This window comes from Centruroides vittatus, unplaced genomic scaffold (assembly GCF_030686945.1).
Source record: "Centruroides vittatus isolate TY-2023 unplaced genomic scaffold, ASM3068694v2 contig_3060, whole genome shotgun sequence".
NCBI classification, from domain to species: domain Eukaryota; kingdom Metazoa; phylum Arthropoda; class Arachnida; order Scorpiones; family Buthidae; genus Centruroides; species Centruroides vittatus.
The window spans coordinates 46,659-64,774 of NW_027121964.1; the positions used below are offsets into that span (position 1 = coordinate 46,659).

At 28.1% G+C, this 18,116-nt stretch overlaps 1 protein-coding gene across 5 annotated transcripts in view; it reads left to right on the top strand.

Moving 5' to 3' along the window:
* The window catches only part of DIP2 (disco-interacting protein 2), a 98,853-nt gene that overhangs the window by 9,570 nt on the left and 71,167 nt on the right, over positions 1–18,116 (top strand). For all 5 annotated transcript variants that reach the window (XM_067267548.1, XM_067267551.1, XM_067267549.1 and 2 more), the window contains exons 2-7: positions 1,368–1,445; positions 4,980–5,108; positions 7,498–7,761; positions 13,081–13,227; positions 15,899–15,954; positions 16,030–16,087. In XM_067267548.1, coding sequence (XP_067123649.1) covers positions 5,018–5,108; positions 7,498–7,761; positions 13,081–13,227; positions 15,899–15,954; positions 16,030–16,087 — 616 coding nt within the window. In that variant the 5' untranslated portion in view covers positions 1,368–1,445; positions 4,980–5,017. The remainder of the gene's footprint in view (positions 1–1,367; positions 1,446–4,979; positions 5,109–7,497; positions 7,762–13,080; positions 13,228–15,898; positions 15,955–16,029; positions 16,088–18,116) is intronic.

An 18,116-nucleotide genomic window follows, 5' to 3' on the forward strand; every position in this document is an offset into this window, starting at 1 on the left:
AAAAGATGTAGAATTGGCAAAAATGGTTTGGATAATAGTTTTGACCCTCGCATATGGAATACCAAGTTATTAAAATCAATCACAGATCCAAAATTAACCATTATTTGGGAAACATTATTAATCTTAAAAACATGAACCAGTTAATCAACCAACACTAATGATTTCAGGAAATTAGTTTTGTTTACATAGATTACTCAAAGATTAATTATTATAATTATTCAGTTTATTACCATATGTTTATCCAAAAATTTAAGTAACTCATTTTTGTCACTAATTACAATCATTATTAGAGAAATTGTTGTACTTAATTATTTTTGATATTTTAATTTCCCTGTAATTTTCAAACTAAAGTTCAAAAGTAATGAGAGATTTAAAATATTCAAATTTGTTTGAATATTTTAAATCCCTTTGTTCTTGCATGTACTTTGTGTTCTATTTAGAAGCTGTCCTGAAGAAGACATTTTATAATGTCAAAGACATTAGAAGGAGAAAAATATATGATTCCTATGTTGAATGTTTGTTTTGATCTGCTTACCTCAAATACAGAAAACTGATTTCTGTTACGAAAAACTTTAAATGCGATGTACGCCGTTTTACAGATTGAATGACTGTGCTAAATTAGACCAGACAAAGTTTTGAATAACCCGTTTAACATATTTTTGAATGACACATCTGTCTATCTGGAACACAGTACCCTAAGTGACAAAATGATTTTGGCTACTGAATAGAATTGTTTTTTGTGAATTAATAGTAAATTTTAAGTATAATTTTGCAATATGTTGATTTGTTAGGTATTCGTAAAGAATGTTTACATAAAGTATTCTTAAAGCTATTTTAAAGTTAAAAGTAACAGATTTATGCTTACTTTGCAGCAAATACTCAAGATTTTAATTGGTTTGGAGGTAATAACTTGTTTAATGAATAATCAATAATTTTAATCAGTGATGAGGTGTTATAACAGAACTGGCAGTTTTGCATGCTACTGTGATAAGACATTTGTGTTTCCAAGTTTCTTAAGAATTATCCTCAATTTGTGGAGTGAAATTGTTTTAAAGTAACATATGACAGTTGTACTCTATAGCCTTTAATTCATAATTTATAGCAGTAACATTAATACATATCTATCTTAAGTCGCTTAAAACTTGTTTAGCACAGTTTGTAGTTGGTTAGCAATTAAGTCTAAAGTATGTTTTTTGATATAGAATAAAAATTCAGCCAGCAATTACAACTCTTGTGTTCAGAAGATACTATACACTAAAATAAATGCAACTATAGTCATAAATCAAATTCCATAAAAATATCAGTTAAAACACATGCTTCAGATACATGATATGAAGTAATAGTTAAATGTGATATTTTTTGTATAGGTGCTGCTAGTCCATCCACTCGTGCCAAGCGTCAAGCACATCGTAGACTCACAAGAAACGAAAGCAGGTATCATTCAGGTAAATTATTTTCGGTATTTTTTATATTGATGTAATGAATATCTAATATTTTAAATTTATCTTTAAATAGTAATTCAACTTTCAAACTCTTAAGCAGTCTGATGAAGTAAACAATACAAATGTGTTTCTTACCTATTAGCTTAACTTCAGTGCATTGTAGTTAAGCTAATGAAGTAACATACTAGTTGTTACTTAAAAAGAACTTATTTTTCAATAATCACTTTTACTGTTTCTCTTCATAAAAAAAACAAAATTATAAAATGCATTTTCAAATTCATGGTGTGTCTTAGAATCAAAGAAATGCAATTTATCCTTCCACTTGGTATGTGGAAATACAGTCGACTCCGCATAAGTCGTCACCCGGATAACTCGACACCATCGGTTAAGTAGTCAGATTTCTGTGGTCCCGGCCGACTTACATTGGCATTAATGTTAAAAACTCCGGTTTACTCGACACCGTTTAACTCGTCATTACTGGATAAGTCGACATACTTTTACTGTCCCACACTCCGATAAGTCGTCACCCCTCCTGAAAAAATGAATTCACTCCACACCTGTGGTGTGAACTCATTTTTTTTTCAGGAGGGGGAGTCGATTTATTATATTAATATATAATTAATATATTTAATAATATAATAATATATTAATATTATTAATACATATATACATATTAATAAAAATGCCTTAACATTTTATGTATAAAATAACAGATAAACAAAAAGAAAATATACAAACTACATCAACATCACACCAGAATCCAATTTTGCATTTTCTCACGCTAGAAGCATTAAGAATCCTTAGACGTTACTTGCCAACTATTGACAATTGCGAAGATGATGTTTTCAAGGTGTTCGTGATTGTTGAAAAAGAAAGTCGAGACAGTTAAGTGCTCAAAACAAACAACACTAAATGAATTTTTCAGTTTTTTATCCACAGAGTAATTGTAAATGGAAGACACAGTGTATTGTAAGCCTATACTACTGTATAACACACTACTGTATTTTCCTAATTGTAGTTTTGTGGTTTTTTTTCCAACTTCGCTTTAGTCGTCACGTCGGATAACTTGACACATTTCCACTTCCCCTTGGGGTGTCGACTGATGCAGACTCGACTATGGTAGATTTTATTCCACTTTTAGTCATTTTTTTAAAAAACTTATTTTCTTTTCACTGTTATTTTCTAAACATCCAAATTAATAAAGTTTTTAATTATTAAATTCATTACTAAATGGTGCTGTCATCTGGAGGCAAATTGTTCTGATTGTTAAAGTAATTTTTGACTGTATTATAATTAAAAACAAAGTTATTGAATTACAGATTGTTTTTGATTTTTATATAAATGTTTATATTTGATTTGAATATAAATAGTGTCTTCAGAAATATTAATTTCTTTTGCATGTTTATGGTGATAGGGTATGTTCAATTCTGTATTTTATTTTATTCTAGCTCTAGATGGTTATATATTACAACATATGCAACCAACTCAATAATTAATTTTCATTGTCAAATGACCAGCCAGATTCTTTATTAGGCTACTTAAGGCTAATTAATTATTAAGTAATTTGGTCAAATCAGATAGGTGGTTAAACCATCATCTTATGTTTAAATTTAATAATTAGAAATAAATTTAATTTAGAATATTCTGAAGAAAAGGTTGGCTTAGAGTGGGACTTGAACCCACATCTGCATACCATGTAGGTGTGTTACCAGTTTTGCTACCTCAACCTCAATCTTTGCTTCCAGACCAAGTAATTTAGATATCTTGTGTTATTAAATTTAACATGAGATGGCAGCTTACCACCTACTTTAACCAAATTACTTAATAATTAATTATCCTTAAGAAATCCAATAAAAAATCTTACTGACTGGTTGCTTGATACTTAGTTATATATTATAGATATCAATTTTTGTAATTAATATTTTTTCAAAACAATGTAAATTTGAATATGAATATGTATATAAAGTGGTGCCTTGTACTTGAATTTAATTCATTCAGGAGGGTGTTTGAACTCTAAGTAGTTTGAAGTCCAAATAAATTTTTCACATTAGAAATAATGGAAAGTGAATTAATGTGTTTTCAAACCCTAAACAATACCATTTTGATAAAATTAAACAGCAGATACATATACAAATAAACACTCACTAAACCCGATAACAGTTTAATTTAAATTATTATAATTATTAATTTTAATAAGAGATGGCACCTAACGCCTACCTCAAGTGCCAAATTTATTTATAATCTTTAATCATATATATCCAAAAGTTAGCCTGATTATTACGGCAGTTGGTGATGTATTAGCAGATACATAATTTAAGGTAAAAATAACCTAATTAAATGCCCTATATAATAAATTAAAACATGGAAACAATAAATATTGTATAATAAAATAAGGCATAATTGCATTTCTTCGGGTCGTTATGCATCTGTTTGGCTTTCTCTCAAATAATTATCTTGGAGATATCATCAGCTGCCAATAACTCTCATTTATCCACACTTGGAGGATTTCCATCTTCACAATAATGTATGATCTTTTGGAGGTCAACATTGTCACATGTTTAGCCACATTTCTTGCTTCTATTGCTTCCTTGTTCTTAAGAATGATGCACACTACAAATTTGGCATCTTAAACATGGCTGCCAGATCTGTCACGCATGTATTGATTTCATGATTTGCAATAAGCTTCTGTTTTTACCTGAATTATCAATACTACAACCTTCCTCTTAGGCTTTATTGCTTTCACTCTCTTCTTGGATTTATATATATATTCTTTTGTAAATCACGAGTAGCTTAACGGAGTTCCATGATGACGGGTAAGTTGATAAATCGTAAAAATAGTTAAATAGTTCAAGTAGCATTTGTTTTCCTGACAGAGGTAGGAACTACTCCAATATTATTTTTGTTGGTGTGCGTGTTTTAGCTGGCAGCACTGGTGTGACCGTGAGAGGGTACTTAAGGACGCACCAGGATTTGAACGAATTTTAACATGGAATAGGTTAATGTATTTTTTCATACACAATTGGTTATCTGAACAACCCCAGTCCTGAATTGATTTGGATAATCATGCTCTACTGTATATCCAAAACACATCAAAAATAAAGTGAAAGAAGGACTGAAAACACATCAGTTTGAATATAAAAGTATCATTCAAACTCCAGGTTGGCTTTCTCTCAAATTTGGCATTTGAATTCTGGAATGTTTAAAGTTAGAGTTGTTCAAGTATAAGATATTACCGTGTATTTTTCATATGTTTACCGAAAACATAACACAATTAATGTAAATAGTTTTGTTACAAAATTTTTATTTGTTAATATTATTTCAAAGTTTTACATCTCAAATGACTGAATGCATAAGGGTAATTATATTATCTAATCTGCATGTACTTGAGGGTGTAAGTAGCCAAGATATTAAATTTTAAAATAAAATTTCATAATATCATAATAAATAATTTTATTTAGATAGTGACTGTTAAATATTTTTTAAAGATGAAGATTTCCTTACTCTGAAAATGATTTTATTTTTAATTTTAAAATATAGAAGTTCGTCAAGAAGCTGTTCAACAAGCTTTGGCAGCAATGCAAAATAGACCAAAACCATCACTTCCAATGCCTTCCAAACGAATTTCTGTGATGGCAACTTCTCCTTCGCGTGAAAGACATGCTTCAGGTAATACTGACTGCCTTTTTTTCATTTTTCTTCTTCAGATATTAAATTTTTTATGAATTAATATAATTAAAAGGTAAAAATTTTTTAAAATCAAATTAAGAGAAATTGGCATTAATTTATAGGAATTGCATTAAAATTGATTTTGTTTTGACATTTTAAATTAAAAATTGTATTATTGTAGGCAAAACTTTTTCTCTAAACGGTGAAATAGTGACTCCATATAATTTATTCACACTCAACAACAACCATTAATTGTGGAGCCAATTTTTATTGTCAAAATGTTTTCAAGAAGTTTTATCTACCCAGAATGTAAAATCGTTTAAATATTAAACAGCTTTACATTCTAATACTCATTTAAATTTTTTTATTCTATAAACAATTTTTAAATTCATATTCTATCTTAATTGAAAATTCTATATCTCTATTATTATTTAAACACATCTTAAAATTCCTAAAGAACAGATCAAGCTCTTTAAAGAATTTGCAAAAAAATACAGGATGGCTTATAGCAGTGGTTCTCAATCCGTGGTTCGTGGAACACGGGTGCTCTGTGAAGCCACTTCAAGTGTTCCGCAAAAAAAACAAATATACAATTAAAAATTGTTGCAAAAGAAAAATCAGTACAATGTAAAATAATTTTTGTATGGGAATGTAATTAGCAAATGCCAGTGTTGTCATCTACTAGACCCGAGTGCACTTGATTTCAAAAAGATTTGTCACCCCTGCTTTAAAGCTAATGTATTGTAACCTCTCCGCAGAAAAAAATGTCAAAGTTTAGTGTTCTGCGGAAAACAATGTGAAAGTTTAGTGTTTCCCGATTTCAAAAAGATTGAGAACCACTGGCTTATAGAATGATGAAAAGTAGAAAAAGAAGTTTGACAAAATGCAAGTTTCAAGAACCATTAAAGTAACAGATACAGATTCATGAAACTGTTTTCATGACATATAGAGAGCATTAAACTAAAAGTATCATATATAAAATACCTGCTGATATAGACAGAACAAATAACATGAAATGGTATGTATGAAGTACAAATCTCAGTGGTAGACTGAATGAACATGTGGAGATTATTACAAAAGGAAAGACAAATACAGCAGAAAAATTGTTCTTAAATAAAAAAAAAATATGAAGCTATACAGGAAAAGGCAGAAGTCATTATGACTGATTGAAAAAAATGTCCATTTACATGTTGCAGAATTTGGTATCCCTTCCAGTTTGACATAGTTTTAAACAGAAGATGAGTGCCGCAATCTTCACTAGTGGGTTGGGTTCAGATTCACTAAGACACTAAAATACTTTTTTGTTTTGCTTTTGTTTTATTTTCTAAATATATAATGCATTATACCTGACTTTCAAAACTATTTCATTATCTGTTTTTCAAAGAATTAAGTTGTCTTGTAAATATGTTTTAAAAATGTCTCAAAAATGTAAATATTTAACATTGAAGGACATAATCAACATAATAAAATTAAATGAGAAAGAAAAATTAAGAGTATATAATTTAACAACTAAAATAAGCATAAAAAAATCTTGAGTGAATCTTTAGAAACAAGGATGAAATCTTGGACAAAAAATGTAAATCGAGACATTGAAAAAGTTTTCTAAAACTAAGGGATTAGCAATAGATGTCATCACATATGAATGGTTTTGTCATGTGAGAGCGACATTCTTTTAGCTAAAACTTTAATTCATGAAAAAGCCCTAGAAGTTGCAAAAATGTAGGATTTGAAGAATTGTCTGTGTTCAAATTCAGTTGTGTATTTTTATTAAAAATTTTCAGTGCATTTTATTCTTAACAGTTCATTATAGCAAGTTCATTAACTTGTTTGTTTTTCATTATTCTGTTTTTATTCATATTTTAATATAAAATGTACAATATTATTGCAACATTTTCTTTACTATCAACTGCCTATTAAATAAATTATATTTCTTATACAATTCATAATAAAGAGTGCTATGCGAATTTATTCATTGCATTACTGCTTACAAACATACCTTTAAATAACCTTGTTAAATATTTGTTAATGAAATAACTGAAATTTGTAGTGTTTAATATCTGAAGTTTCAATATTTGAATTATATTCACGAGTACATTAGATTTGGTTAATGGAATATGACTTTATGTATAAATACATGTTTATGCATATGAAGTTGTAATGTTGATTCAAGTTATAAATCATTTCAAAACATTATTATTTTCTTTAATTTCTGAATAATTTTGTTTTATAATAGAATTGATGCTTGAAGTAAATATTTATTGAACTATTCTTACTTTAAATTTTACATTACAGTTAACATCAATATGGCAATTAGCTGTAAAACATGAATATATTTATTTGATTTTTGATATAAAGTATGATTTATAATATCAATTTAATTTTCTGACAGATACTTCTTCAGATGAAGATAGTGTTCTAAATGAAGGAAGTACACCTGAACAAGAAAGATGTTTTCGACCTTTGCAACAGTATTCCTTAACTCCACAGTCAGACACTTCTAGTACTTCATCTGCACGTGAAACTCCTTCTCCACAACAAAGACATATGAGGTATAATGGAAGATCAGGAAGATTTGAAGATCAATTACCTGATTACAGAGATAATACAGATGTGGTCACTAATCTTGCTGATGTCATGCAAAATCTTACACCAAGTAATTTATCAAAATATTTATTTATTAATTTTTTTATTTGCTTATTTGAGTGCCTTTGTAATTTTGTTTTATGATATATGGTATATTAATTATATGCTATAAAAATTTATTGTTAAACAACTGCATTTTTAATATATTATAAATATGTTTTAAAAAATTACTAACTATACCTTGTAATTGTATACAGTTTATGTCTGATTCACTTTTGCATCTCTCATAGATCATAATTTGAAGAGGTTTGAGTCATGACTCAGCCCAATTTCTTTGACACATATGGTCTGGACATTGACTATAACACTAAATGATTAAACTATGATCTAAAATTTAAATATATAAACAAAAATTATGAAGGAATATAAAATGTGATGAGAAAAATCAAATTATAACCATAGGCTGTAGGGAGTCAAAAGGTTAAGTTAGACTAATCCTACCCCACCCTTGATGACCACCTATTTTCCACTTTTTAACCTTTGAAGTTGCTCTGCTTTTAGGTGTTTAAATATGTTTGACATTCATCTTTCACTATGTTCGGTAATAATTATTTTCAAGTACTTACTTTCATGTCTCCAAATCATCTTATCATGTATATCTGAATAAGGAACTAAAAAAAACAACAAAAATTATTTAAAAAGAAAACATGGACATTATTCAGCAAATGGAGAAAAGTGAAACTCAAATCAGTTAGACTTAAGTTCTTCTGTTTTTAAAGCAATAACTTTTCTGTTTTTTCTTAAACATTAAAATTTTCAATACAAAAATTTCATAAAATAAAACATTTTTAAATGTAAATTTACTAGCCTTACTGTCCTTAATGCGTAGTTTATTCTAGAATTGTCAACATAGACTTATCAGATTGATAGTGCTATTACACTGGTGTATTGGCTATTAACAAAAAGAGGAGTTCTTAATCAGAAATCTTTATTTCTGATCCTGTAATAGTTTTTCCTGTACACATAATATGCATGTTTTGTGCAAATTGGCCCATCTTTAGCAGTTTTACTACAACGATGTTCTAGAAATGTATATTTACTAAAATTACAGTTTAAAAAGCCCAACAATGAAATATTAAAACTTACAGATTTCTTGTATTTGATTACTTCAAAATATGCATAAATCACACTTAGAAGAATTGTTAATTTTACATTGCACAAATACATGTTTTTATATTAAAATAATAAAAGGTTAAAATTATGTTTCTAAAAATACAAGAAAAATTTTCCAAATTGATTAAATTTACATGACGATATCTGTTCTCTTGAACTTATAAATTACCTGACACTTATTTCCATCGTCTATTTATACTCCTTGGCTTATTGCTTTCGCCATCAATTATGCTCTGTGGATTTCACGTCCTAGGTTATTGTTAATTCTATTGCTTTGTTTTTTTATGTAGATATGTTCAAATAATGGCATTTAAAATTATCGCTGTCTTTTTTCTTTATTTTAATTGTGTTTAAATTTATTTCACATCCGTTACTATTACGATGTTCCACCACTGCAGAATTTGCATAATTTCCCTTTATCGATCGTATATGTTCTTTTATGCATGTTCATAATTTCCGTTTTGTTTCACCTATGTACGTTTTTATTGGATTACAATTACAATCAAAAGAATAAATCACCTCTTTTTCTTCCATTATATCCGTTTTTTTTTTGTCTGATCTATGATATAAATATTTCTTGAATAAATCATTCTCTTCCAGTATTAAATTTATTTTTCCACTTAAGACTGTTTTTACTCTTTCAAATAATTTTGGTATATAAACTAAATTTATACATTTTTTATCTTTATCAAATGTTTTACTTCTGTATTCATTACTATTTATCCAGTATAGCCATTTTTCGAGATATATGCCAGTATAGCCATAAACGAATATAATAGGTGAAACAAAACAGAAATTATGAACACGCATAAAAGAACATATACGATCGATAAAGGGAAATTATGCAAATTCTGCAGTGGTGGAACATCGTAATAGTAACGGATGTGAAATAAATTTAAACACAATTAAAATAAAGAAAAAAGACAGCGATAATTTTAAATGTCATTATTTGAACATATCTACATAAAAAAACAAAGCAATAGAATTAACAATAACCTAGGACGTGAAATCCAAAGAGCATAATTGATGGCGAAAGCAATAAGCAAAGAAGTATAGACGAAGGAAATAAGTGTCAGGTAATTTATAAGTTCGTGAGAACAGAGATCATCATGTAAGTTTAATCAATTTGGAAAAAATTTTTGTATTTTTAAAAATATAATTTTAACCTTTCATTATTTTAATATAGAAACATGTATTTGTGCAATGTAAAATTAACAATTCTTCTAAGTGTGATTTACGCATGTTTTGAAGTAATTGAATACAAGAAATCTGTAAGTTTTAATATTTCATTGTTGGGCTTTTTAAATTGTAATTTTAGTAAATATACATTTCTAGAACATCGTTGTAGTAAAACTGCTGAAGATGGGCCAATTTGCCCGAAACATGCATATTACGTGTACAGGAAAAACTACTACAGGTGAAAAGATAAAGATTTTTTGATTTTCTAATTAAGAACTCCTCTTTTTGTAAATAGCCAATACACCAGTGTAATAGCCCTATTAATCCGATAAGTCCATGTTGACAATTTTAGAATAAAATACGTGTTAAGGATAGTAAGGCAAGTAAATTTACATAATTCTTTTAATAAATCAACATTTGTTAAATGTTTTGTGTTCATTATTGAAAATCTTGGAATTGAATCTGATATATTTACATATGTTTACATTATATTTCTGCTTCATTTTACACTGGAAATCTCACAAATTTTAGTATAAACTGAGTTATATCTGTGTTTGATTTTTTTATAATGATAAATAAGATTTTTTTTAATTAAAAGTTTTTTAAAATGAGCCATTATCATCATAACTTCCATCTTTCTTGTCATTGTCTCTGAATCTTTTCTTTGTTTTCTGTTTCTGGTTATCTCTTAATTTTCATTCCTTTTATTTTTAATATAATTTTTTCCAGTCATTTTTACATTTGTTATTTTTTCAATGAAATAATAAGTGCAGTTGTAATATATTTTATGGTTAATTTATTAACTCATTAAAATAAGAAAACAAACGAGAGATAAAAATTAAATACACTAAACTTTTAATGGTATCATAATATGATAGATAGGCATCTCAAAGCCTGATGTTTTTAATAATAAACCAAACAATCACTATATTGAATCGGGCTACTTTAACACTACTAAACACTGTCATAGATTTGATTTAATGTAACTATTTGTCTTCAGCTAACTTTGTAATTTAATGAGTAAAAGGAAACTGACGTCTATCTATAAAAAATTTAACCTTTATTTATTGTCTTTTAATAAGCTCATTATTACAGATCTTAAATCAATCAAGAATATACATTACAGTTTTCACTTAAAAATTAATGCTATAAAAATACATATGATTTATTAATGTAATGTATGTCTATACAGGGTGGGCCAGCGAAAACGAAACGGCAGAGTGTTCGTGTTCGTCCAAGCAAAGCGCTCGGACAGGTCGATTTTACTCTCGAGGGGACATCTTTTGCAATAAAGTTTTTGCGATTCTGAATATTAACTAAACAAACATTTTTTTCGAAATAAATGTTTGTTTAGTTAATAGAAAATAAATGAGTTTTTAAAATTTTTTGTTGTCTTTTGTATTCAGAATCGCAAAAACTTTATTGCAAAAGATGTCCCCTCGAGCAAAAGATCGACCTGTCCGAGCGCTTTGCTTGGACGAACACGAACACTCTGCCGTTTCGTTTTCGCTGGCCCACCCTGTATATCTAATTCTTTGTTTTTTCAGTATTTTTATAAACATGAAATAGTGAAAAACTTGAGTATGAAATTTTTTGATAATTATTTTTAAACAGTCAACATGCTGTATTAGAATCCATCAGTTATTGGGTTGTTCGGAAAGAAATTTCATTTTTTTACCACCAGAGGAATTAGTTGTATTTTTATTCGCCAACTTCATTTTAAACTGTATTGTCATTATATATTTTGACAGCTGACATTTCAAGGCTTATTTGTAAAAAATTTTGTTTGATTCTGTGCAATTGTTTTCTTTCTTTTGGTGTCTCCTTAAATATGGAAAATTAAAATCAGCATTTTTGGCATATTTTGCTTTTTTATTACCAGAAAGATAAGAATACTGTTCAAGGAAGAAAAAAATTGCGTGATGTGTGTGGAGATGTGTTGACAGAATGACAGTGCCAAAACTGGTTTACAAAGTTTCTTCCTGGCAATTTTGATATTGAAGATGCACCATGTTCTGGATGGCCAGTTGAAGCTGATGAAGACAAAATAAAGGTATTGATTGAAGTAAACCACTGAATAACAACACAAGCAATCACTAAGAGATTAAATTTGTCTAATTGACCATTTATGATCACTTGAAACAATATTATTTTGTTCCAAAGTTCGATATATGGGTTCCACATGTTCTTAAAGAAAGAATCTGTGATTTACTTCTCAAATGTCAAAAAAACTATCCATTTTTGAAGCGAATCATAACTGGTGATGAAAAATTGATTATTTATAACAATTTCTAACACAAGCGATCATGGAGTAGAAGAGATGAGCCAGCTCAAATCACTTCAAAAGCTGATATTCATAAAAAAAAGTGATGCTCTTTGTTTGGTGGGATTTTAAGGGAATTGCTTTTTTCGAGCTTCTACCAGACAATTCCACAATTGATTCAAAAGTGTACTGCCATCAACTGGAAAAATTGAGTGATACCATCAAACAGTAAAGGCCAGAATTGATCATCATAAAAGATATAGTGTTTCACCATGATAATGCCAGACCCCACACAAGTTTGGAAACTTGTCACAAACTGTTATAGCTTGGACGGATGTGCTACCACACCCGTCATATTTGCCATATCCGGCACCCTTGGATTATTACTTCTTCTGGTTGTTACAAAATTTTTTAAATGGTAAAACATTTACTTCAAATGAGGATGTCAAAAATCACTTGGATCATTTTTTTTTGTAAGCAAAGAACAAAACTTTTATGAGTGTGGAATCATGCTACTACCAGAAAGATGGCAACAGGTTTTGGACCAAAGTGGTCAATATATAATTCAATAAAATATTTATTTATTATAAGAATATTGTGTTTATTTTTCTATGGAAAATACGAAATTACTTTTCAAACAACCCAATAAAATTTTCACGATATTAATGCATTTAAGGAATAAAAATCTAAATAATAAAATTTATATACATTAAACGGGAATGTTAAAAATTGAAGTTTATTTTTTCAGTAATAATTTTACATTTAAATTTTTAGATCCCAGTCAACAACCAGATGTCACTAGCAATACAACTACATCATCTAGAAGAAATGGCACTGATCATATCAATCGCTACAATCCAGCCCATATGTCATCTGTAAGAGTTACACAACATTCCTCAGCAGGATTAGAATATAACACAGGTAATCATAAATAATAATTGAAAGAAGACACATTTTATGAGAATTTAGTTATGTTGTAATATTTTACTTTCAAATATCAGACTATGCCATAGCATTTTGTCTAGAAAACAAAAGAAAAAGTCTCTTATAAAAATCCTGTTCTATCATCATTAATATTATTTAGTTTTTAAAATATTTAAATACCACAGAAATATTAAATTCATAGTTTTGTTAAATTTATCTCGAGATTTTTTTTTTTTCAATGACGGTATAGTATAATTAAAAAGTAATAGTTAATTATAGTTAATATTGGTGCTTAGTATATAAAATACAACACTTCATTATAAACGTTTGGAATACATACTGTTTACATTATTTGTAAATATATATTTAAAAAAATATCTTTTAGTGTCAGTGGGCGATTTATAATAAATAAATAAACTTTGAATACTTTTATTATATTCAAAGTGGTTGTTATTAAAATTATCAGAAAGATACGAATATAACTTCTGAAAAAAGAGAATGTTTTTTAAACAAAAAAATTATGATATCGATAATTCACATCATATTATTTTGTTGAATAAAAATGGAAAAATGTTATTTTAAAATTTTTACATAAAATTTTTGTAAAGTAATGTCACATTTGAATTGTTAGACATATTTTTTACGAAACACAAAAAATATTATCAGAAAATTTTTTTTTTAATTTTGTACTCAAATCATTTGTTTTGTTGCTATTAGCGAGGTTGAGGCGGAAGTTTTAATCGCAAAAACGTGTACGTCGGATGTTCAGCACTGCTTTCCTGTAAGCCTAGAAGTTTGACAATGGCATTTGGAATGTCGAGCATGATTCCACTGACTTTCCAAACACCATTGTCAAACTTCTAGGCTTACAGGAAAGCAGTGCTGAACGTCCGACGTACACGTTTTTGCGTTTAAAACTTCAGCCTTAACCTTGCTATTATATTATCATATGCAAAGATGCCTTTAGTTTTAAAGTGAAAATAGAACTTTCAAGCTGATACTTTGTAATATAAATAGTTTAACTATAGGATAAGAGTTTGATTGAAATTATTTGAAAAAATGAATATTTTTATTTAATTATGATCTATATGTATTTTAATGGTTTTTTTTTGTTTGTTTTTCTCCTCCATTTGAATGTATTTTTTTTCTTAGTTTTAACAGAAATATAATCAATTTTATTATTATTATGGTAGTGTTTACGAAGTGTATCTAACATAGCATATGTATTGGTGTCTAACACTATGCTGGACTAAGTTCAAGGCATAACTGCAGAACACTATGATACTAGTATTCTCTGACAATTTTGTGCAGCACAGCATGAGAAATTTGCAGGAATATGGTATTCAATTAAGAAATAATGAATCATCTGTTAATTTCTATTGCATGTCTCACCATTTTTTACTCATTGTATAAACTTCAGAAATTTACTGATAAATTTCAAGAAGGTTTGCATTTGGGTCATTCAAAACTGGCTGATGGCAGATGGTCAAGGCAATTAAGATGTCAGCTTTTTGGTCTAGGAGACAAGGAATCAAATGTGGGCAAGCAATTCCAGGTATTTTTTTGGGATTCTGTCTTGGATATATCAGGCTTCATCCCTCACCACCTGGCCACTTCATTGTATGTTTGACCAAACCATGTTGGGTATGATTAAAAAAGCTTCCCAGAAGGTGGAACAACCAACAAGCAAAAGTGAAAAATAAAAAAAGTAATGCACAAGATGATTTTTTAAAATCATTTTATTCATATTCTAACACTGTTATGAATGTCTGAGAAACGTAAAAATTGCAGATGCATGTCAGATGTTTCTTACTAGCTTTGAGAATCAAATAACATACTGACAAAACTTGATTCATTCATTTCACATGCGTAGCCAGTTTGCACAACTGGAAATAATCTCCAAACATGACTTGTAACCTTCAAACCTCAGATAGGGTAACTAAGTGCTAATTAGTTTTTAAGTTTTAAAACTATTAAAAAATTAAATTATTATTAATCTTTTCTACTAATATATTAACATCTGTAAGCTTGATAATTTTATTAAAGACAAATGATTGACAGATTAGATTGAGCTACATTGCTGCTACTATTAATAACTTTTCTTTGACAGTTAAGTACTTTTCTTCCAGAACCTTCTAAATTAATGAATAAATATTAATTTAATTATAACTAGTAAATTTAATAAGAGATGGCATCTAATTAGGTCAAATTACTTAGCATTTAATTATTAAAAGAAGCAGTAATTTAGTCCAATCTAATGTGGCAATTGTTTGGCTTTGAAACTTTATACTTTTTTCCACTATTTCAAAGTTTTGAAATAATAGCGAGGTTGAGGCCGAAGTTTTAAACGCGAAAACGTGTACGCCGGACGTTCAGCGGTGCTTTCCTGTAAGCCTAGAAGTTTGGCAACGGCATTTGGAAAGTCAGTGCAATCATGCTCGACATTCCAAAGGCCATTGCCAAATTTCTAGGCTTACAGGAAAGTGGCGCCGAATGTCCAACGTACATGTTTTCGCATTTAAAACTTCGGCCTCAATCTCGCTAATTTTTTATATTTTATTTTAAATTTTAAAATTGTAATATTGAAATAATTTAGATATAATCATTTCAAATAATTAATTTGACATTAGAATTATACAAATTATTACATTTAAAAAAATATTTTTAGGAACTGGGAAATGGAAGGTTTCAGCTAAAATTCAGCAGTTGCTCAATACCCTAAAGGTGCAATTATTTAACAAATTTTTATATAAATAAAATAAAACATTATAATTAACAAATTTTATATTTGAATCATAGAGACCAAAAAGACGTCCTCTTCCGGAATTCTACGTTGATGATGAAACAGATTTAGAAAGTGAGTAAAGGAAATGTATAATTATTTATTTATATATACAAGTAAATTTAAAAGTATATTTATTTTAAAATTAATCAATTATAAATAGTGTTTACAGTATACTTATTTATAAAAGAGGAATGCTTATCATTAAAATTTTAATTTATTTCCATTATAGCTAAAATAATTAATTCCAGATTATAGTTGATAATCATGTTGTAATTTCAGACTCTTCCAACATCCTAGAAATGACTGATTTCAAAAAGTTCAAATGGTTTATATGTATTAATTATTATTATTATTACATTCTTAAAATATCTCAATTTTTAATACTTTATTATTAATTTTGTAATTCTAGAATTTTCCTTTTAAATTTTGTTTTTTACATTCCATAAACAACTAAGCAACTACGTTCTTATTTATATAGCATTCTTAAGGATGAGCATTCTTGTTTGAAGACACTCAAATGTTTGTATTAAGTTTAAAATAAACTCTAGTAAAGCAATTTTAACTTAAATTTTTGTTACTATTTTTCTCATATATAAAACCTAAAAACTGACTTTCTATTTTATTAAAAAGCCATCTGAATGATATACTGTATCCCACAGATTTCTCAGAATCACACGTACATTCTCAGATTTTGAATTAGATAATAAAGCATTATTTTTGAATTTTGTATGGAGCAGCTTTGCCGTATTCTTTATACTTCACCTATTAAAAAAATGTAATATTGTACAAAATAAAATTTATATTAAATCAGGGTTTACAAATTCTGGAAAGTCAGGGAAAATAAGGAAAATTAAGCATATTCAAATAAAATATTATAATCGGTTCTTATTTTTATTTATTGCTACATTTCATACTTAAATTTTGGTAAATCTTTGGATAAAATGTGTTACTGCCTTTCTTTCTCACAGAGCTCAGTTTAACTTACCACAGAAGGCCTATTTCAAATTTACCACATTGGGCCTTTATTTTTGACTCTTGAATTGTTTGTGTGGCAATGTGAACATTTTGAGGATGTCACATTATAGGAATGTTTTTGTTGAATTGTTTCAATAAATCTGATTCTGTCAGGTTGTAAAGGTAAAATGATTTCTTCATCTGTAAAGTTGACGAATGAAATACAGCAGTATCTCAGTACTCGAATAATTTGGTATCCAAATACAAATTCTGGGAAAAAGTTGCTTGGTACTTGACTAAACAAATGCAGCCCACTTAAAACACATTTTCTATTAATTAAATATTTTTATTTTGTCGTCCATAAAAATTGTTTATGATAAAAATAAAAAATACGAAAATGTTGCTGATACTTCTGGTTGAGATCAACAAAACAGCTGAGATGATGACAATACTTTTTAAAAAGAAAAGGTTCTTGTTTAACTAAAATTAATATTAACACATAATACAATACTTTTAATTGTGATTGTTAGTTAATTATTGGATTGGAAATAAATTATCAATTGCTTTAATAAACATATTTCTCTTAGTAACAAAAAACAATATTATACTTTTGCTAACATCTGGAGCGTAACCCTATGTTTTGCATTAGTCTTTTGTTTCATATAGCACAGATTTGCATAACATGTCACTTTTTCGGAACATAACTACCATGTTATACAAGATATACCTGTATTTTAAAAGTTTCTATTTTCTACTGGTATCATATTGCATACTAGAAGAAAGTGTAATGATATTCATATGAGAATGAGAGGAGGAGAAGGAAAATTATTAGGCCAGGAGTTAAGTAAATATGCATCTTACTTGAACACCCTACCACCCACAAAAATAAATATTAAAAATATGCCTGTGACATGTATTGGAAAAATTATAAAAAATTAGGTTGGGAAGAAAATTGGAAGTTTTGTTAAATCTACAAAAAGTTAAGGAAATAAGAAATTTAGGATTTGAAAGTCAGGGAAATGGGATATGATTTTAATGTGGGAATCATCTCTTAAGTATACAATCTTCAACTTTCATATTGTGAAAAAGAAAATGAATTTTCACTTAGATGAAAATCACGTAAAATAAATTGTTCAAATGTATAATA